Source organism: Cervus canadensis, chromosome 9 (genome assembly GCF_019320065.1).
Source record: "Cervus canadensis isolate Bull #8, Minnesota chromosome 9, ASM1932006v1, whole genome shotgun sequence".
NCBI lineage: Eukaryota > Metazoa > Chordata > Mammalia > Artiodactyla > Cervidae > Cervus > Cervus canadensis.
In genome coordinates this window covers 16,664,966-16,686,669 of record NC_057394.1, presented here as the reverse complement: position 1 = coordinate 16,686,669, position 21,704 = coordinate 16,664,966, and the positions used below count along the sequence as shown (strand labels likewise).

Sequence of the window (21,704 nt, the reverse complement as noted above, 5' to 3'; positions counted from 1 at the left end):
ATTGTTTGAGTTGGTATTTCTATAGGTGCTCTACACATAGTACATTATATAAATCAACAATAATAAGTTTCTGTTACCATAATATAATCAAGTGTGCAACATTTGTCTACATGTTATCTTTAAGGCTTTTGAAAATGTTTAGTGAACACGTATTTAAAGGTATCAAACTGATAAATTCTAGTTTAACATTTTTCCACATAGATCACTTACTTGGCCATAGGATAGTAACTTTATTGATACTTACATGTCTAGGTATAGAGGCCTTCAAGTCTTGAGTTACTTAAGTGTTGTCTTCATTTCTAACGTACCTTCAGTCACCACCTGGACAGCATGATGTGAAAGAGCAGAAGACTTTGAACTGACATGAGCTGGTTCAGATTCCAGCTCTTCTGTTTCACAGCTGACCACCCTCAGACCAGTGATGTGACCTCACTCAGTCTCAGTTTCCTCATCTGTGAAATGGGGCCAACACTTACTGTGAAGCTTGCTGTGAGGATTAGAGATAATCAGCATCAGGTTTCAGAACAGATCTTGGTGCACAGATCTTACCCCCCAGGAGCTGTGAGAAGCCATGTGCACGTGTACAAATGATGGAGCAGAATAAGACAGGTACTTCATGAGAAATGAGATATGTAAACAGAACCCAGCAGGAAGAGAGATGAGTCCAGGATAGTTTCATGGGAGAGTGTGTTTGGGCTTAGCCTGGAAAGATGGGTGGGATATTTACAGGCGATGAGAGGAGGGGTGATTCTACATGGAAGGAAAGCTGTGAAGGAAGCAGGGCTTCTGCTGCTTAACTCTCCAGTCCAGCCCTTCTCTGCCAGGGCCTCTCGTCTGGCCCTCGTTAACCATTTCAGCAGTCTGCTCCGTGGTGTCTCTAATGTGAGTTTCCACCATCACTGAAGGGCCCTTGATGTGCTTCTGGATGGATGGCATCAAACCAGCATCACCTTTCCTAGTTTGCCTCTAGTGTGTGTGTCTTCTGTTCAGTGAGAATTGGCTAAATTTTTGGGTTTCCCTGGTGGCTCAGACAGTAAAGAATCTGCAATGCAGCAAGACCTGGGTTCACTCCCTGGGTTGGAAAGATCCCCTGGAGAAGAAAATGGCAACCTACTCCAGTATTCTTGCCTGGAGAAGTCCATGGACAGAGGAGCCTGGTAGACTTTAGTCCATGGGATCACAGAATTGGACACGATTGAGTGACTAACACTTACTTACTTAGAGGTAACAAATATGAATAATAACACTTTCCTGTCAATAGAAGGAACTATAATATATGCCCAACTCAGGCATTTCCCCTTTAATCAGAACATGTTGGCTGAGAAATCAACTTGACTTGGTTTTACTTCAAATCCTCCAAAATGTTTTCCCCCTTGGTGGCTTCTTCATGTATAATTTACAGAGTCAACAACACATTCAAAGTATTACTACCAGACTCAGAGATAGTTTCTTATGTCCTGGAAAGAGAGGCTGTGAGTGCTTTTTCTGGAATGTGGTTAAGATTGCTGTATTACAACGTGGTGCTATGTTAAGAAGAAAACAAATTTGAACAACATAAAATCAAAGCATAAAAACTAAGTGGAACAGTTTGCAAGGACTGTCAATAGTAAAAGAGAGGCCAAGTAATTATTTTTGTGTACATGAGGCTGAGAACTTAACATAAAGCTAATATTTTCAATGAAAACCAAAAGCAAGAGGTGGTATTAATTTCTGAGCTCAAGAAAGAAAGAATGTGAGGTAATTATAAATTATCACAACAGAGCACTTGCTGCCTTTCATCAAATGCACCTCCATTAAGATTTGAGTGAGTGGAGAACCTGTGTGTGTCTGTGTCTTTGTGGTTGTCAGGGAGGATTATGATGGAGTCTCTTTCTTCCATGGTGGTCATGTGCTTTGTATGTTATGATTCACACTGTAAATAGGGTCCTACTGTTGACTTGGTGAGAAAATAGGGATCAGTCACCAACAGCAAGTTATAATCTACTCATGTCCTTTTTTCATTTATGGAGGTGTTCACACACTTCTTTAGATTCTCACAGCATCCTTGAGTTCAGTGACTTTGGTTTCTGCAGCACATTCTATAGGAGAGGAAAATGAGACTTAGGGAGATCAAAGGACTTGTTTTTCATGGTGGCACCAGTGAGCTACTTGCTTTCTCCCCAGATTTGATGCAGTAGAGACAGAGAAGTGAGGACTTCATCTGCAGAAATGTACTGCTGAGCATGCTAGGTTGAGGGAAGGGGGGGTTAGTAGATAAAAACTCCAAACAAACTCTGTCTATGAGAGAATGTGCCAATTGATAATTATAGGCAACCTAAGACTTCTAATGTAATACCATGTAACTTAAGTCTAAGGCAAAGGAACCAGAGATCAAATTCCCAATATCTGTTGGATCACAGAAAAAGCAAGAGAATTCCAGAAAAACATCTACTTCTGCTTCATTGGTATGATAAATCCTTTCACTGTGTGGATCACAACAATGGGTGGAAAATTCCTAAAAGAGATGGGAATACCAGACCACTTTACCAGCCACCTGCAAAACCTGTATGGAGATCAAGAAGCAACAGTTAGAACAGGACATGGAACAACAGACTGATTCCAAATTGGGAAAGGAGTACAAAGCTGTATATTGTCACTCTGCTTATTTAGCTTATATGCAGAATACACCATGTGAAATACCAGGCTGGATGAAGCACAAGCTAGAATAAAGATAGCTGGGAGAAATATCAATAACCTCAGATATGCAGATGATACCACCCTTATAGCAGAAAGCGAAGGGGAACTAAAGAACCCCTTGATGAAGGTGAAAGAGGGGCGTGAAAAAGTTGGCTTAAAACTCAACATTCAAAAAACTAACATCATGGCATCCAGTTCCATTACTTCATGGCAATAGATGGGGAAAGAAAGGAAACAGTGACAGACTTTATTTTCTTGGGCTCCAAAATCGCTGCATATGGTGATTGCAGCCATGAAATTAAAAATGTTTGCTCCTTGGGAGAAAAGCTATGACAAACCTAGACAGCATATTAAAAGGCAGAGCCACTACTTTGCCAGCAAAGGTCCATATAGTCAAAGCTATGGTTTTTCTAGTAGTCATGTATGGATGTGAGAGTTGGACCATAAAGAAAGCCGAGTGCAGAAGAATAGATACATTTGAACTGTGGTGTTGGAGAAGACTCTTGAGAGTCCCTTAGACTGCAATGAGATCAAACCTGTCAGTCCTAAAGGAAATCAAACCTAAATATTCATTAGAAGGACTGAAGCTTCAATACTTTGACCACCTGATGGGAAAAACCGACTCATTAGAAAAGACCCTGATGCTGAAAAAGATTGAAGGCAGGAGGAGAAGGGGATGACAGAAGATGAGATGGTTGGATGGTATACCCGATTCAGTGGACATGAGTTTGAACAAGCTCCAGGAGATGGTAAAGGACAAGGAAGGCTGGAGTGCTGCGTTCCATGGGATCACAGAGAGTCAGACACAACTGAGTGAGTGAACAACTACTTAAGCCTGATAGTCTCATCATTTTGGGAATGTTCTTGTCATCTATTCTTCTTTTACCCCATGGTGCTCTGTGGAAAATAGGCTGATTTGTCTATTTGCGTCTTAAATAACATTCAAATATAACTTTTGATTGATTCCCAGATCCTCAAGTTACAACTTTATTTCCTTCTTAGTTTTGAGTTTTTCCTGCTTTCATAGACAAGCATCTCCTTAGTCCAGCTGATCTGCTGGGTGTCCTTTGAGCACGCTGTTTCTTTCCTTTCTGTTTTCCTGCCCAGCTTGCTCTTTCTGCTCCCATTTCTTGTACAGACCTTGTCTATCACTCACTTTAAGTATCACTCTGAAGACTTGGGTCAAGTGTTATCCCTTCTCTGAAAGTGGGAAACTGAGCCAGAGATCAGCAAAATGTCTTTTTAACAGACACTCATTCCTTGATAAAAACAAGTCCTGTGCCTTCGCCAGCCTGGGCCACCAGGCCTCACACCTGTGTCTCTAGCACAGACCTTCACATCTGCCTGTCCAGCTGCACTGTGACATCACTGATAGGTCATCTCAGTTTGTCCATAAGTGAAGTCTCCTAAACCTGCAACCACCATCTTCCCCAACTCAGTAAATGGAGACCCTGTCCTTCCCCTTCCTCACCCCAAACACCACAGTCCTTCTCTTCTCTTACAGCCACACCCATCCCATCAGCAGGTCTTTTGGACTCCACCTTCAACATGTGCCTGAAGTGTAACCCCATCTCTCCATTCCCACTGCTCTCACTCTGGTCCTGACCACCGTCATCTCTCACCTCGATTATTCTGGGAGCTTCCTCACTTGTATCCACCCTCACCCTTCCGCACTTACTGTCTTTTTCTGTAAAGCACAGGAGTGATTTCTTAAAACCTCAAACAGGTCTGTCCTCCCCTTCCTCCTGTTACTGGAGTGACCCCAGGCTCCTCCTGCTCTGTCTCCGCCCTCACTCCCCTCATTCTCACTCTGCTCTCCTGCCTCCTTGTCCTGACCCCCTTGGGCATCTCCCCGGAGCACCTGCACCTGCCCCTCCCTCTGTGAGGAGCAGCCTCTCCAGGTCTGCCTGAGCCCCTCCCCGCCCCAGATCTGCTCACACCCCCTCTGAGCAGAGCCCTCCAATCCCAGTGTAGACTCACTTCTCTCCTTCACTCTCCACCATCCTGAGCGGCTTCCTTTTCCTTCCTGTCCTCAGTCCTTGAGTTCAGGTTATTTTCCATATCGTCCATCTTCCGTCATGGAAAGAAACCCTAGGAGCTTTGTTTCTTCACAACTGAGTTCATTGTGCCCAGAGCAATGCCTGTCATACAGTAGGTCCTCAGTAAATATCTGTTAAAATGGTCAAAGTATAGATGCTGTGCAAAACTACAAATGAAAACAAAAAACACAGAGGTTTTTTTTTTTTTTTTTTTTTTTTTTTTAATATTCAAGGCCACAGTTTAGTTACTCTGACTGCTCTGGCTTCCCAGGTGGCTTGGTGGGAAAGAATCCACCTGCCAGTGCAGGAGACGCAGGAGACACAGATTCGATCCCTGGGTCAGGAAGGTCTCCTGGAGGAGGAAATAGCAAACCACTCCAGTGTTGTTGCCTGGAGAATCCCATGGACAGAGGAGCCTGACAAGCCCTAGTCCATGAGGTTACAAAGAGTTGAATTCAACTTAGCAGCTCAGTATATATGCATATTAATCAAATACTTGTATGAGGAAATAATGCTAAAAGTGTAAGATGGTAGTAGAACATGTTTTATATCTTTTTCTTTTTCCCCTTTTCTATCTGTATAGGATTTACAGCTTTTGGAGGAAGAAGATCTAACTGAGATAGCAGAAAGAGGAACCCCACTGAGTGAAGGACAGAAAGCCCGGGTCAGCCTCGCCAGGTAAGTGGGGTTTCAGTTACCATCTTGCCCCTCCTCCTCCGTGGCTCCTAGTGGACGTGAGCACACAAACCCGGCTCACCGGGTGGACCTGTGTGAATCAGGGTCTTGGCCCTTTCCCTGGGCTTGTAGAAGGAACATGAAATGTGAGTGTGTAGTGTCCTTTCCTGACGTCTCTCTACGTTTTCTAGAGCCGTGTATCAGGATGCAGACATCTACCTCCTGGATGATCCTTTCAGCGCAGTGGATGCAATAGTCAGCAGGCACTTGTTCGAAAGGTGAGTTTGCTCCTGTTTTCTATCGTTTCGTCTTTCCAAGAGCCCTGTAGAGATGAGGGAAGAGAGCCCAGGAGGGTCTTTTGCTCCAGGAGACTCAGCTCCCTCCTGAGGGAGGGACTAGTGTCCCTCTCTCCTCTCCCTCTCCTCCCTTCCTTCCACAAAAGATCCATCATAGAGAAATCTTGCATCATGATGAGGTCAGGACAGGAACATACAGATGGTGCTTCTAGTGTGGGGTCAGTGGGGTCCATGCTTTAGGGAGTGACAAATAAATGACAGTTTCCTTTCTGCTACTTGCAGTTGATAACCAGACACTCTGGGTAGATCCAGACCCCAGGAATAAGAAAGATGATGTAGGGTTTTTAAATCAGAGAGTGAGACTCTGTAACCTGGTACTTGGCTGCCAGTATTTTTTCCTCCATCATTTGCTTAATGCATGTTAGAGGCGAAGTTTTCGGTACTGACATAGGGCTTCCATGGAAAAACCCTGTCGGTTTATGCTTGTTATTCTATCACTTTGGAAATAAAGTGTGTATTAAGTCTAGACTTAATAAAGTCTAGAATTTGAGAATCATTTATTCCACATCTGAGTATGATTTCAATCATTTCATGTTATTTCATGGATGCTTACTAGAATTAATACTTGGACCTACAAGGTAGTGTCACCTATAATCTGGCCTAAGTCTTGACTCTCATTCCTGTTTCTAAAATGCAGAACTTGTCAGTGGCTCCTGGTTGGCTACACAATGAGTAAAGTAGAACAACTCTGATTCTTTTCTGTGTATAATGTGTCCTAAAACACACTGACTGAGGCCTCTTATGGAGTCTGGACTGGCCTTTTTGAAAGCCTTGTGAACTTGTTTTTTCCCCTAAAACAGCCTCCACATCTCCTCCAGAGTCAGTCTGCTTTCTGTGGTTCGCTTTGTTAAAGCCTAGGACCCTTACAGTTGCACTTATAAACACCCTGCTGTGTGCACTGAGATCAATGCCCTTACAGATGTTACTGTTCAAAACCTCTTAGTTTACAAGTGAGCCAGGAGAGGGGTAGGACCCACACTGGGCAGAATAAGGGAGACTAGGATGCCCAGCTCTCATTCCTGCTTCTGAGGAGCCTGTCTCTACGTGGAGCTTTTTAAGACAGATGCTTGAAGGAAAGCTCAGCAGAGTCAGGGTTTAGAGTGTTTTACTACAGGACAGTAAGAGCTGAATGTAAAGTGGAAGTGTCAGCTGGAGGCTTTCATTGAGGTTGGAAAGCTCCCTGTGCTCCCTATGGGCGGGCAGTGCCCTGCGGACCTGCAGGCTGGCCGGGTATGTGGAGGCTGAGAAGAAGACCCAGTCCTTTGCTGAAGCAATAGTAGAAAATCGGGTGTGGAGGGAGGAGGAAGCAGGGCTGTGAGGAGAACAGCAGGCATGTCCTCGCCTGGAGGAGGCGGGATGTGCGGCAGAGAGAAGCTGTTTGGGAATTCTCTCTGTCAGGTCCTGTGATAGTTTCTAGGACTGTGTCTGTCCAGGCTGCTCTCACAGGACACCAGCACTGAGTGGCTTAGAAACAACAGAAGTTTTTATCTCAAGGTTCTGGAGGCTGGGAAAGTCCAAGTCAGGGTGCTGAAAGATTCAGTCTGGTGAGGGTCTGATTCCTGCGGCCTCACGTGGTGGCAGAGGTGAGGAGCCGTGTGGGTCCCTTTTATAAGGACACTCATCCCATTCATGCAGGCTCCATCCTCATGACCTGGTCCCTCCTGATGGCCCCACCTCCTGATACCAACACAGTGGGGATTAGGTCTCAATGTATGACTTTTGAGGAGAGAAACAGTCTGTAGCAGGTTGTCACAGATGGGAGTGCTCAAAGAATAGAAATTAAATTTCTCACAGTTCTTGAGGCTACAGGTTCAGGGTGTGGGTGGTTTGGTTTCTCCTGAGACCTCTCTCCTTGGCTTCTGACCGCATCCCCCTCACTGTGTCCTCACACGGCCGGGGTTTTCTCTAGTTGCAGCGAGCAGGGGCTGCTCTCTATTGTGGCGCATGGGCTTCTCACGGCGACGGCTCCTCTGGTTGCAGAGCCCGGCTCTGGTCCGTGGGCTCAGTAGCTGCGGTTCCTGGGCTCCAGAGCGCAGGCGCAGTAGTTGTGCTGCAGGGGCTGAGGTGCTTTGCGCCTGTGGGATCTTCCTGGACCAGGGAGGGATTCCGTGTGTCCTGCACTGGCAGGTGGATTCTTTGCCATTGAGCCACCAGGGAAGCCCCCATTTGTATATTTTTGCTTATGTGTCTATTGCCTTAGGAGACTGACCTAAGAAAACATTGGTATAATTTATGTCACAGAATGTTTTGCCTATAACCTCTACTGGTAGTTTTATGGTGTCACATCTTATGATGAAGTATTTAAGCCATTTTGAGTTTATTTTTGTACATGGTGAGGGGGTGTGTTTTAACTTCATTGATTTACATGCTTGTGTCTCTGTCCTTGTGTCTTAGTCTCTTCATCTAAGCATACCAGTCAGATTAGATTAGATTCAGTATAATTAAGGGTAATGATTACCTCTTTAAAATCCATGACACCAAATTCTAAGGTACTGATGACTCAGGTGACCACATGTGAATCTGAGGGGACATGATTGATTTACAGCATGTCCAGAATAGCAAAGTAGAGACTTCAGCAGAGTCAGCAAATGTGAGAGGGAGGCCTGTGATTGGCTCTGGGCTCTGGACGCTAGGAGCTGGGATTCCACCTCCACTAAGTGGGCATTGTTAGACTTTGGTGGAACCTGCCCTTGTATAAAACGTGCTTAGTGGTGGGGTGATAAAAGAGTTGTGGAGATGGATGGTGGTGATGGTTGCACATCAATGTGAATGTACTTAATGCCACTGAGTTGTATGCTTAAAATGGCAGAAATAGTAAATTTCATGTTAGGTGTATTGTAACACACACACACAAACCTGCATAGTAGCACAGAATCTTTGAGAACACGAGAGAACAGCACAGATGACACATGGCATGGTCTCCAGCTCTCTGATCTGACCCTCCTTTCCCGGCCTCTCCCGTTCATGGCTTGATGAATTTTTCCTTAGAGAAGTGCCTGTGTCTTGTCATGAGTTCAGTGACAGGAGCTCGTGCTGTGCAGGGATTCCCCACCCCCACCCTCCTGGCATCATGAGTATCTCAGCTTACTTGTTCCCAGCACCCCACCCTGAGCTCACAAATGTGTGTTACCCCATCTTGTGTGCATCTGCACAAGTTCTCCGTCAGGGCAGGAACAGATTCTGCTGGTCATTGCATCCATGTCACAGGGAAGGGAGAGCAAGGCATTTTGGTGCCAAATACAGTGTACTGATCACAGAAGTTATCCTGAGTTCTTTTTCAAACACTGGAGATATTTACAAAATCCTCTCGAATATTTTGAGTATGCCGCTTTGGATATATACTTGATAGAAGCAAGCTTAAGACTGTTGTTTGTAATCAGAACCCCATTCTCTAGGGAAACTTAAAGCAGAGAGTGTGAAAGCAATTTAGGAAACCACTCAGCAGCAACTGGAGAGTGTTCTCAAGTTAGAGAATCGGATGGAACAATATGTTGTGAGATATGGTGGTCGTGTGGAAGCTTATTCATGGGGAGGGTTTTGTATTACAAATGAATGACTCAAACTTCTTCTTGCTGTTAACAGTTTCCATCAGTCATGAATTTATATCCAAGGTCATTGAGGTTCATGACTTTGACAGCTTTATGCTGTGAACATAGTGGATTCTATCACCTACAGAAGGTGAGGGCCTTACATGAACTGATGCAGCCTCACCTGTGTCCAGCCATGGATCCCATCCTGGTTCAGCCCCACATCACTAGACCCCTGCCTCCTGTGTCATCAGATCTTGGGGTCTGTCCTGATCAGCCTCCCCACACTGCTGCCTACACGGCTCACCCTCCTGTCTACACAGCTCACCCACATGCTCCAGCCCTTCACTGACACCTTCCCCCGCTCCGCCCCACCAACCACCACCATTCCGCCACCACCACATTCCACATTCACAAAGCAGCTCCAGTCCTCAAACAAACAGGCTTCCTTGCCGTGTACTCCCATAAGCCTTTCCAGTTTGTCCCCACACGCACTCGGTATCCAGCTGTGCTGGCTCTGTGGGGATCCTTTCATACCCCCGTCTGTCTGTACACATAGTCCCTCTGTCCCAGAGCCAGGGAGCAGTGTGCCAGGACACAGAAGGAAGGTGGAAGACGGGACCTGCCATTCCCATCTACTCCTCCAGGGGGCGCCCGTGCCCTATGTCTTCCCACAGCCCTCAGTGGGTGCACTTAACCATTTATGAGTCTTCCTGCCACCCATTGTAGCTCAGTTGGGAAAGAATCTGCCTGCAATGCAGGAGACCCGGGTTCGACTCCTGGGTCGGGAAGATCTAGAAAAGGAAATGGCAACCCACTCCAGTATTCTTGCCTGGAAAATCTCATGAACAGAGGAGCGTGGCGGGCTACAGTCCATGGGGTTGCAAGAGTTGGACACGACTTAGCCACTAAACCACCACCACCACCTGCCACCCATAAACTATGAATGCAGGAAGGTGCCTCTGTCCATCATGTTCTGTCCCAGGAACCTTGCACCTGCTGTGCCTTCTTCCAGGATGTTTCCCCAGACAGTCTCAGGGCTCCCATGTCTCCACATCTAAGACAGCAGCTGCCCTTATTTTTCCTTCAGAGCACAGGTCACAGCCCAATAGTGGATTTTCTATACTTGTTCAGTGTGTCCTCTACACGGTGCAGAGTATTGTCTTCTATCCTGACCTGTGGGTGGATCCTCAGCACTTAGGACAGTGCCTGGCTCCTTAACAAACCTCTGCTGATTGAATGAATGGAGGTGGGGCCTCTGTCTTACTTGGATCACCTCCACCATGGGATGTGTCCCCTCTTAATAGAGCCCTTATATAGGATTCTATGTGGGATTATAGGATTAACACAGCCTTTATATTGGAATAACTGTTATACAACTGGTTGCTGACTCAGTCATTTCTATGGCATGACTTAGAAATCTTTAAAAACTTGGAAAATAGTGTATTTTTCTAGTGATTTGGATAAAAGCATCATTTAGGAAAAATTCAAAGGTATTAACTGATCTCTTCATTGTAATTATTTGTATTACCTCATCTGTGATGGGGTTAGGAAGAAAATATCTTAAAAGTTTTGGGTTGGTTTATCTTGGACACAACACCTTGTCAGATTTGATTAACATCCACCTTTAGGGATTATTGGCAGGCAATTATGAATTAAGGAGAAAAAATCTGTTTTAGTACTAAGTTTTTAGTACTAAGTTTGAAAAGGTGTTAGTCAAGAAACAGGTATGAATGCTGGGCTAACATATTTCAAAATGTAAAAATGAATCCTTCTGGACTTAGCGAAGGTATGGTATATGTGTTTACATCCCAGGGTCTTGTTTCTGATCACAGACTCAGTGTCCAGAGTGTTCCGTTAAGAGTTTTCTGACCTGAGTCCATAGCACATGACCACTCGTGGTTAGGGAGGAGTGGGAAAGAAAGCTGACATTTGCTGAGTAGATTGGTGGTTTGATTTCTCAGAACATGTGGATGAGTTGTTTGATCATGTTTTGAGATGAAGAAACTGAGGTTTAGTCACTTGTCTGATGTCATCAGTCTCGTGAGAGGGACTGAACTGCAGCCTGCTGCCTCCAGACTCTCCATCTGACTCACTCACAGGCTGAGCTCTGGCTCAGTTTCCTGAGATTTGCTCTGCGAAGGGCCTCGGGCTCCCAGACTACCTGCCTGGAGCCCTGCCTGGAATCACTGGGGCCCCAGAGCCACTTGCTTCCCTGGAGAGGTTGTGGACCTTGTGGGATGAGACTGGGGCTGTGACCCTAGGGGTCTACATTTGAAATGTAGGAGTAGTTTTTTGTTTTTTGTTTTTTTACTGTGAAAACAATTTAAGGTTGAATAGTGAGGGGTGTCTTGACTAAGAGAAAGGGTGGATGCTCTGAGTCATTGGGTGATTTCCACTCTGATTTGGGCCATTTGGATTCTGTTCTTTTATTTTCATATGTGGAAGATGTTCACTCCAAATGAAAGAAGACTTGCTTCCTGGATGGAACTGGGAATGTTGTAGTGACTGATAGAGGCCACCCTGGCATTCATTTTCTATCTAATATTCTTTGGGAACAAGTGTCTAGCAAATGCACTCTGGCAAAGATTACCAAGAATATATTAATTTTTTGTTGTGAATATTTACATCATTAATTATAAATAATCACCTAGAAAGCTAAGAATGTACACATTTTTAAATGACATGGATCCCTCTTCTCCCATTCCCAAATAGTGATAAAATAGTGTTTTAGTTTAGTCAAGTTTTGAAATCTCAGTATTACTCAGTTGTTTTCCTTTATGAAACATGTAAATAATTGTTAAGCTGAGTGTTAGAGGGAAAAACTTAGCTGTTTTTGCCTCCTTCACTAGACTGGTTTTAAGAATATTTTATAGCACTAGATTCAAATTTGCTGCTGATAAATTTAAAAACCTAGTTGGATTAATTGATTTATGTTTATTTAACTTTTATTATTGATTTGGTATTTAAACTAAAGATCTTTCACTGCTGTGTGGTCTTTGTCTCACTGTTTTCAAAATATAGGTTTTCAGTTTGAGGCATTCCATTAATGTGCTTTTCCATTCTGTACCTTTTACATTTGTAGGTGTATTCGTCAGGCCTTGAAGGAGAAGATCACAATCTTAGTTACTCATCAGTTGCAGTATCTAAAATATGCAAGTCAGATTCTGACATTGAAAGATGTAAGTAATTTCTAGAAATCCGTGGAATTGCTAGCACTTAGGTGTGTTGAAGGACAGACCTCCCCGCAGGTCACTCTCCTTTGGTTCATGGTAAACACCTTCTCTCCCTCAGTTTTTTGCCTCCTTCTTCTCAGAGCTGGTGTTCATACCTTGGAGGATGAACCTAAAGTCCTGTAGAAATGTCACTATTACACTCTAAGACATATAAACATTAAAGTGTGCAACCACAGTGTTATTGAATCATCACTATTCTAATGAAATTTAAGGGTAATGTTGCAGTTTTATTTAGAACTTTTTACTTTCCTCTTCCATGACTTAAGTCAAAGTGTATCACTTATAAATTAGAGATTCTAAGATCTGTTGGTATCCAGGTGATTGTCATACATAGTTTGCCAAAAGAGCATCTTCTATTAACTCCAGAAACGAGGTTGGGTAACCAAGCACCTGGGTCAGAGACGTCCTCTCTGCTGTTGTCGCCAGTTGCTGGTCTCCCTGCCCAGGTCTCTCTGTGCCCAATACGTGTGGGAGCCTGTGCAGCAGGAGGACAAGGCCCTGCCTTCATGGGGCTCCTGTTCTTACGGGGAGGATGTGACAAAGAGGGTGATGTCCTGGCTGCCTCCCTGAAGACCTGGTGCCTCATGGGGTCTGAGTGATATGAAGGTGGGGGCCACACAGTCACATGGGGGATGGGGTCTGAGGCAGGGGCTCCTAAGGAAGGAGTTGACCTGGAAGGTTGGAGGAATGGCAGGAAGACCAGTGTGTCTGAGGAGAGTGAGCAGGGGGACGGGAGGGAGCTGGTCTCCAGGCAGTGGGCAGCAAGCCCGGAAGTGGGATGGAAGCCTTGGATGGTCCACAGCAGAGGTGGGATGTCATTTGATGTGGGAGTTAAGAGAGTCCTCTGATGGTCACTGGAGGGGTGACAGAAGTTAGGAGTCTTAGTAAAGCTGAAAAGACAGAAGTGTGGGCTCAGGCTAGAGATTCAGTTTATAGAGCTCCCATATCACAGTACTGCAAGCTGGGTGACAGCAGGAGTTTATCACCGTCCTCTTCTGGAGGCTACAAGTCCCAAATGCAGGTGCTGGCAGGGCCGTGCTCTCCCTGAAGGCTCCAGGGGAGAATCCTTCCCTCCAGCCTCTGGTGTTCACCGGCCTTCCTTGATGTTCCTTGGCTTCTAGCTGCAGCACTGTGGTCTCTGCCTCTGATGTCACGCGGCCATTGTCCCCAAGTCAGTCTGGTTCTCTTCTGTTCTCATAGCAACATAGGTCTTACTGGCTGTAGGGTCACCCTGCTCCAGTGTGACCTCATCTTAACTTGATTACATCTGCGAAGACCCTGTATCCAAATAAGGTCACATCCACAGGTGTCATGTTTGAGCACATCTTTTTGAGGAGGGAGCACCATCCAAGCCACAACTCTTAGCATGGTTGGTGGTGGGGTGGAGAGTAGTGAGAAGTATTCAGACTTAGAGGTTGTTTGATGCTTCATTCCTTGGCTCATTTACCTCTGGGCCTCATCACCTCTGTTGTTAACCACTGACTGCTCCACTGTCCCTTGGATAGATCCCTGACTTCTGAAATGAATCTCTGCTCTAAGAAAGATTATTAAGATACAGAACCCCTGCCTCTTTAGAAGCAGTTCCATGTGTCAGCCCTTCTACACTCCTCTATGAATAGGTGGAGGCTAAGGTTTCCCATAATCACAGAAAACTAGCCAATCTGATCACAGGACCACAGTCGTGTCTAACTCAATGAAACTAAGCCATGCCATGTTGGGCCACCCAAGATGGTCAGGTCATGGTGGAGCGGACTGACAGAATGTGGTCCACTGGAGAAGGGAGTGGCAAACCACTTAAGTATTCTTGCCCTGAGAACCCCATGAACGGTAGGAGAAGGCAAAATGATAGGATACTGAAAGAGGAACTCCCAAGGCCAGTAGCTGCCCAATATGCTACTGGAGATCAGTGGAGAAATAACTCCAGAAAGAATGAAGGAATGGAGCCAAAGCAAAAACAATACCCAGTTATGGATGTGACTGGTGATAGAAGCAAGGTCCAATGCTGTAAAGAGCAATATTGCATAGTAACCTGGAATGTTAGGTCCATGAATCAAGGCAAATTGGAAGTGGTCAAACAGGAGGTGACAAGAGTGAATGTCAACATTCTAGGAATCAGCAAACTAAAATGGACTGGAATGGGTGAATTTAACTCAGATGGCCATTATATCTACTACTATGGGCAGGAATCCCTTAGAAGAAATGGAGTAGCTATCATGGTCAACAAGAGTCCAAAATGCAATTGGATGCAATCTCAAAAACGACAGAATGATCTCTGTTCATTTCCAAGGCAAACCATTCAATATGACGGTAATCCAAGCCTATGCCCCAACCAGTAATGCTGAAGAAGCTGAAGTTGAATGGTTCTATGAAGACCTACAAGACCTTATAGAACTAACACCCAAAAAAGATGTCCTTTTCATGATAGGGGACTGGAATGCAAAAGTAGGAAGTCAAGAAACACCTGGAGTAAAAGGCAAATTTGACATTGGAGTACGGAATGAAGCAGGGCAAAGGCTAATAGAGTTTTGCCAAGAGAATGCACTGGTCATAGCAAACACCCTCTTCCAAGAACACAAGAGAAGACTCTACACATGGACATCACCAGATGATCAACACTGAAATCAGATTGATTATATTCTTTGCAACCAAAGATGGAGAAGCTCTATACAGTCAGCAAAAACAAGACCAGGAGCTGACTGGGCTCAGATCATGAACTCCTAATTGCCAAATTCAGACTTAAACTGAAGACAGTAGGGAAAACCACTAAACCATTCAGGTATGACCTAAATCAAATCCCTTATGACTATACAGTGGAAGTGACAAATAAATTTAAGGGACTAGATCTGATAGACAGAGAGCCTGATGAACTATGGACGGAGGTTCGTGACATTGTACAGGAGACAGGGATCAAGACCATCCTCATGAAAAAGAAATGAAAAAGGTAAAATGGGTGTCTGAGAAGGCCTTACAAATATCTGTGAAAAGAAGAGAAGCAAAAAGCAAAGGAGAAAAGGAAAGATATTCATTTGAATGCAGAGTTCCAAAGAATAGCCAGGAGAGATAAGAAAGCCTTCCTCAGCGATCAATGCAAAGAAATAGACGAAAACAACAAAATGGGAAAGACTAGAGATCTCTTCAAGAAAATTAGAGATATTAAGGGAACATTTCATGCAAAGATGGGTTCGAAAAAGGACAGAAATTGTATGGACCAAACAGAAGCAGAAGATATTAAGAAGAGGTGGCAAGAATGCACAGAAGAACTGTACAAAAAAGATCTTTATGATGCAGATAATCACAATGGTGTGATCACTAACCTAGAGCCAGACATCCTGGAATGTGAAGTCAAGTGGGTCTTAGAAAGCATCACTACCAACAGATCTAGTGGATGTGATGGAATTCCAGTTGAGCTATTTCAGATCCTGAAAGGTGATGCTGTGAAAGTGCTGCACTCAATATGCCAGCAAATTTGGAAAACTCAGCAGTGGCCACAGGACTGGAAAAGGCCAGTCTTCATTCCAATCCCTAAGAAAGGCAATCCCAAAGAATGCTCCAACTACCACACAATTGCACTCATCTCACACACTAGTAAAGTAATGCTCAAAATTCTCCAAGCCAGGCTTCAGCAATATGTGAACCGAGAACTTCCAGATGTTCAAGCTGGTTTTAGAAAAGACAGAGGAACCAGAGATCAAATTGTCAGTATCCGCTGGATCATCAAAAAAGCAAGAGACTTCTAGAAAAACATCTATTTCTGCTTTATTGACTATGCCAAAGCCTTCGACTCTTTGGATCACAATAAACTGTGGAAAATTCTGAAAGAGATGGGAATACCAGACCACCTCACCTGCCTGTTGAGAAACCTTTATGCAGGTCAGGAAGCAAAAGTTAGAACTGGACATGAAACAGCAGACTGGTTCCAAATAGGGAAAGGAGTACATCAAGGCTGTATATTGTCACCCTGCTTAATTAACTTATATGCAGAGTACATCATGAGAAACGCTGGACTGGAAGAAGCACAAGCTGGAATCAAGATTGCCGGGAGAAATATCAATAACCTCAGATATGCAGATGACACCACCCTTATGGCAGAGAGTGAAGAGGAACTAAAAAGCCTCTTGATGAATGTGAAAGAGGAGAGTGAAAAAGTTGGTTTGAAGCTTAACATTCAGAAAACGAAGATCATGGCATCTGGTCCCATCACCTCATGGGAAATAGATGGGGAAACAGTGGAAACAGTGTCAGACTTTATTTTGGGGGGCTCCAAAACCACTGCAGATGCTGATTGCAACCATGAAATTAAAAGACGCTCACTCCTTGGAAGGAAAGTTATGACCAAGCTAGATAGTATATTAAAAAGCAGAGACATTTCTTTGCCGACAAACGTCCATCTGGTCAAGGCTATGGTTTTTCCAGTGGTCATGTATCGATGTGAGAATTGGACTGTGAAGAAAGCTCAGCACCGAAAAATTGATGTTTTTGAACTGTGGTGTTGGAGAAGACTCTTGAGAGCCCCTTGGACTGCAAGGCGACCCAACCAGTCCATCCTAAAGGAGATCAGTCCTGAATATTCATTGGAAGGACTGATGCTGAAGCTGAAACTCCAGTACTTTGGCCACCTGATGCGAAGAGTTGACTCATTGGAAAAGACCCTGATGCTGGGAGGGATTGGGGGCAGGAGGAGAAGGGGACGACATAGGATGAGATGGCTGGATGGCATCACCGACTCGATGGGCATGAGTTTGTGTAAACTCCGGGTGTTGGTGATGGACAGGGAGGCTTGGCGTGCCTGGGGTCACAAAGAGTCAGACACGACTAGTGATTGAACTGAACTGAAGGTTTCTCAAGTTTGAGAGCAGTTGACTTCACGTGCAGAGGAGGCGATTCTAATGTGTCAACCCCAATGTTGACTATGTTATGAGCACAGGATCAGTGGGCAGGATTATAACCTATTTAGCCCATCTCTAGATTTTTTGGGGTCCCCTTAGTGCTTCCTTTGAGGATATTACCCCCAAGTTTAGTACTAATAAAACAACTATTTGTCTACTGGTGAGCACCCCTGCATGAGTTGGGGTCCATCCTCACTCATGTCCCTGTCTCACAGCAGACGGGGGATGGCTGTCCCTTCATGCCCCTGGAATTGTCAGTGCTTGACTGTTGAGTGAAATTTCTGTCTTTGTACCACCAGTCATTTAAATTTGCGTATTACAGATTTGATGTGTTGAGTGGTAATTTCGCTAAAGAAGTGTGTGAATTTCGCCTCCCAAGTGGAACACGACACAATATATCCTGCATCATTTTCTAGTTCTGCAGTATCAGATGGTACTCTGACGCTTCCCTGCATTTCTCCCAGTGGACCCCCTCAGGGGAAAGGGTGAGAGGGGTCCCAGTGAGGGTCCTGGTCATCTTCCACCTGAGTTGCCTCAACCAGAGCTGCTCATTTGATGAGTTTTGCATCCTGAGATTTTTTTTCCCTAATGTTTTACTTGCTACTGAGGGAATCAGCTGACTATGGTTTCATGGGGTCAGAAAATAGTAAAACATCTGTAGACATTATTTTATATGACTTTGTAAGGGAGAGAAACTGTGCAAGGATATGTCACATGTGTTCAAAGAAAATTATTTGATTGGCTGTATTTTAAGCAGTTGTTTGATTTGGGGAAGCCTCGTTGGCTGCTTGTGGTTGATCGTTCCTAAGTTTTTTCTCGGATCTGAGTGCATTGATTCTGGCTTAGGTTTTGGTTTATGGACACAGACTGCCAAGGCTTCAGAGCCACCCCAGCTCCAGGGCCTTCTTGTTTAATTACTTTATCAGATGGAATATTGAATTTTCAGTTGGGAACTTGCTGAGTGTGTGGGGGCAGTTGTAGAGACCATGGAGATGCCTCTCATGGATTTTCAGTCCAGGGCTGGTTCCTATTATCCCGGCTGGGCACATGATAGTATGACAGTGACAGTGGTCAGTGAAGATTTAATGAGTGACTCTTACCTGTATGCAGATGTACTTGTGCCCACTCTGGGTTAAGTATAAATTTCTTTCCTATAATTGTCATATGAGGCTTCTCTCAATTCCCATGTTGTCTAAAAAGACTGTCCTGATCCTCCATAAGTGCCCAGGGTAGTCATGTCAGTGGCCTCCATTTTTAACACGTGAACACATGTTTCTTTCATATCCCCCAGCACCTAACACAGGGACAGGATTTGGCAGAGAATGCAATGCTCAGTTCCATACTGAGTTGACTGAGCTAGATTTCTCAACAAGAATTCTAGACCCAGGCATCATTTTTTTTCAAAAATCATAATTTAAGACCAGATAACTTTTCTTCATTAGTATTTAGGTTGGTTTAACATTATCAAATATAAATTAATTTCTCTCAAATTTTTTATTTTAGGGGATAACGGTGAAAAGAGGAACTTACTCTGAGTTCCTGAAATCCGGGATCGATATTTTTTCCCTTTTTGAGAAGGGCAATGAGCAGTCTGAACCATCTGCAGTTCCAGGAACTCCCTCTGTGATCTCTGAGTCTTTGGTTCAGTCTCTCCAGTCTCCCAGGCCCACTTTGAAAGATACGGCTCAAGAGGACCAAGAAGTGAGTTTCTCATCCTGCAACACACCCGAGTCTGTCTGCTCTTGGTGGTCTCAAGGACCTTCAGTCTGCTCTGCTCATGACATCTTCATTTGTCCCAAAGTAGACCCCAAGTTTCCCAAAATCTTGTTCCATGGAATTGGTAGAGTTAGAAGAGCATGAGGGGAGCAAGCCTGCTTGAGGTTCCCCTTTGAGTGTAGGATGGAGAATCTTACGGAGATCAGTAGTGGTTGCACTGCTATGAATTTCTTAGTGAATGTGGCTCATACTAATTGAGAACTCTTCAGTTTACCTTAGTTACATCCTACTCATGCTGGTTGCCCCCGGCTTCCTTTATGCATCCAGAGGCTTAATGTGAAGACCCCCTTAGACTGAGTCCTGCTGTTGCCACGTTAAATCAGCTACTTTTCGTGTATGTTGGAATGTTCTAGCACTGCATCTGACTGATGGTATTAACTTGTCTCTGTGTCAGATGGTTTGTGATAGGCCAGAGGTAACATGTGCAAAGGACCTGACACACGGTAGACACTTTGCTGTTAGTTCCCATCCTCCTTTATTACCCTTCAAAACTGAGAACCACACCTTATCGACCTTGAATCCCAGTGGCCGGGGTAGAGCTGAGGACATCCTAGCCTCCTCTGACTCTATAATGCATTCTAAGTCCTCCAGACAGAATTGCAGAAATGCACTAGATCTCCCTTAAAAATATACACAGATATTCCTTGATATCCAAACCCAGGAGCCTGGATGATTCTGATAAGTATTTGGATTAGTTGTTCACTTTCTAAACTCAGGAATCACTCTCTGAAATTTAGGAACCAAATATTCAGGTGATACGCTTGCAACGTGGTATGTAAACTCCTATTTACTCTTACTCTCTGTGAACTCAGTTTACTGTATTTGGCTAATGTTTTGAGCCCCAAGTATGTTTTATATTTCTATGAATGAATGACACAGTGATCTAGAGGGATACATTAGCTCCATATCAATGTGTCTGTTATTTTAGAGGAAGTTTTTACATTATACATTAATTGATTTTGTTGTGTGTGTGTTGAGAGTCATGTGCTATTTTAGGCAAAGCTCTCCGACAGTGAACAACCTCATGTGAATGAGTTTCTATTCTATGAGAATCTATTATTTCTCATAGATTCCTATGAGTGGGATGGCTGGGTCCAGGGGTAAACACATATATGATTTGGCCAGATATTCCCACACCCATATGGAGATGGACTATCCTGCACTTCTACCAGTGTGTGGGATATGTCTGATTCACACAGCTTTACAGTGGAAGACATTGTTGAACTCTTGAAATTTGGGGTTCATTTTTTAAAATTTCATCTCTCACTGCCATTTTCCACTTCTAGACGGAGAATATACAGGTTACACTACCTCTAGAGGACCATTTGGAAGGAAAAGTTGGTTTTAAGACCTATAAGAATTACTTCACAGATAGTGCTGACTGGTCTGTCATCATTTTCCTTATTCTAGTAAACATCGCAGCTCAGGTACGTAAGGGCGTTTATTTTGGTTTGTGTACTTGGCTTGATATTTACATACTATTTATACTGTATTTTATAATTATTTTAAGATATTTGTATTAAGAGATTTATCTCAAAGACTTGGCTCATGCAGTTGTGGGCCTAGCTTGGTGAATGTGAGATCAGAAAGGCAGGCCTGCAGGCTGGAACCTCAGACAGGAGCTGACCCTGCTGTCTTGAGATAGGATTTCTTCCTCCTACAGGAAGTCTCAGATTTTGCTCTAAGGGCCTTTGACTGACTGGATGAGGCAACCACAGTGTTGAGAGTGATCTCCTCTACTTAAGTTCTGATGATGGATGTGAGTCACATCCACAAAATACCTTCACAGCAACATCTAGACGAGTATTTAATTGAATCACTGGAGATTGGCCCAGCCAAGCTGACACCCAGAACTGACCATCACTGTACCTGTCAAGCTTTTTGCTTTGAAAAATCCCAACATTTGTTCTGTTATTACTGACTTTGGAGTCCACTTGGATTTGCATTGAAGTACATTATATTTGGGGAGCAAAGTCTTCTAGGGAAAAGGGGATTTCTTTTAAGATATTAACATGTAAGGTGCCTTCCCCTAACCTGTGCTCATCGGGGTGAGGGTCTCGGCGCAGATCTGAGCCGGAAGGACCGCCTCCGTGTCCTGGAGCCTTCCCCTCCCCCATCTTGTGAGCGGGGTGAGGCTCAGTGACGTCAGTATCTGAGTGACTGTGTTTCCTGCTCCAGGTCACCTATGCCCTGCAGGACTGGTGGCTTGCATTCTGGTGAGTGATTCCTGGTCTGACCCAAAGTGCTGTGAAATCTACACGAACCTCACTTTCCCACAGAGTCAGGGGTGGAGATGGGGCTAGTTCAGCCTCCTCTTCTGACCCTCACGTAGTTTCCCTGGAGAAAAATGAAAGTTCCTGTGGGTAGTATGTGATAGATTCTTCACAGACAATTTTTCTTTTCTTTTTTTGAACTTTTAATATTGTTTTGGGATATGGCTGATCAACAATGTTGTGACAGTTTCATATGAACAGTGAAGGGATGCAGCCATACACATACATGTATCCATTCTCCCCCAAAATTCCCTCCCATC

General features: G+C 44.3%; 1 protein-coding gene across 1 annotated transcript in view; it reads left to right on the top strand.

Annotated features, from left to right (window-relative positions):
• The window catches only part of LOC122447239 (ATP-binding cassette sub-family C member 4-like), a 245,412-nt gene that overhangs the window by 144,478 nt on the left and 79,230 nt on the right, over positions 1–21,704 (top strand). Inside the window, exons 25-30 of the mRNA XM_043477775.1 lie at positions 5,299–5,393; positions 5,582–5,668; positions 12,359–12,455; positions 18,899–19,096; positions 20,458–20,598; positions 21,350–21,387. Coding sequence (XP_043333710.1) covers positions 5,299–5,393; positions 5,582–5,668; positions 12,359–12,455; positions 18,899–19,096; positions 20,458–20,598; positions 21,350–21,387 — 656 coding nt within the window. The remainder of the gene's footprint in view (positions 1–5,298; positions 5,394–5,581; positions 5,669–12,358; positions 12,456–18,898; positions 19,097–20,457; positions 20,599–21,349; positions 21,388–21,704) is intronic.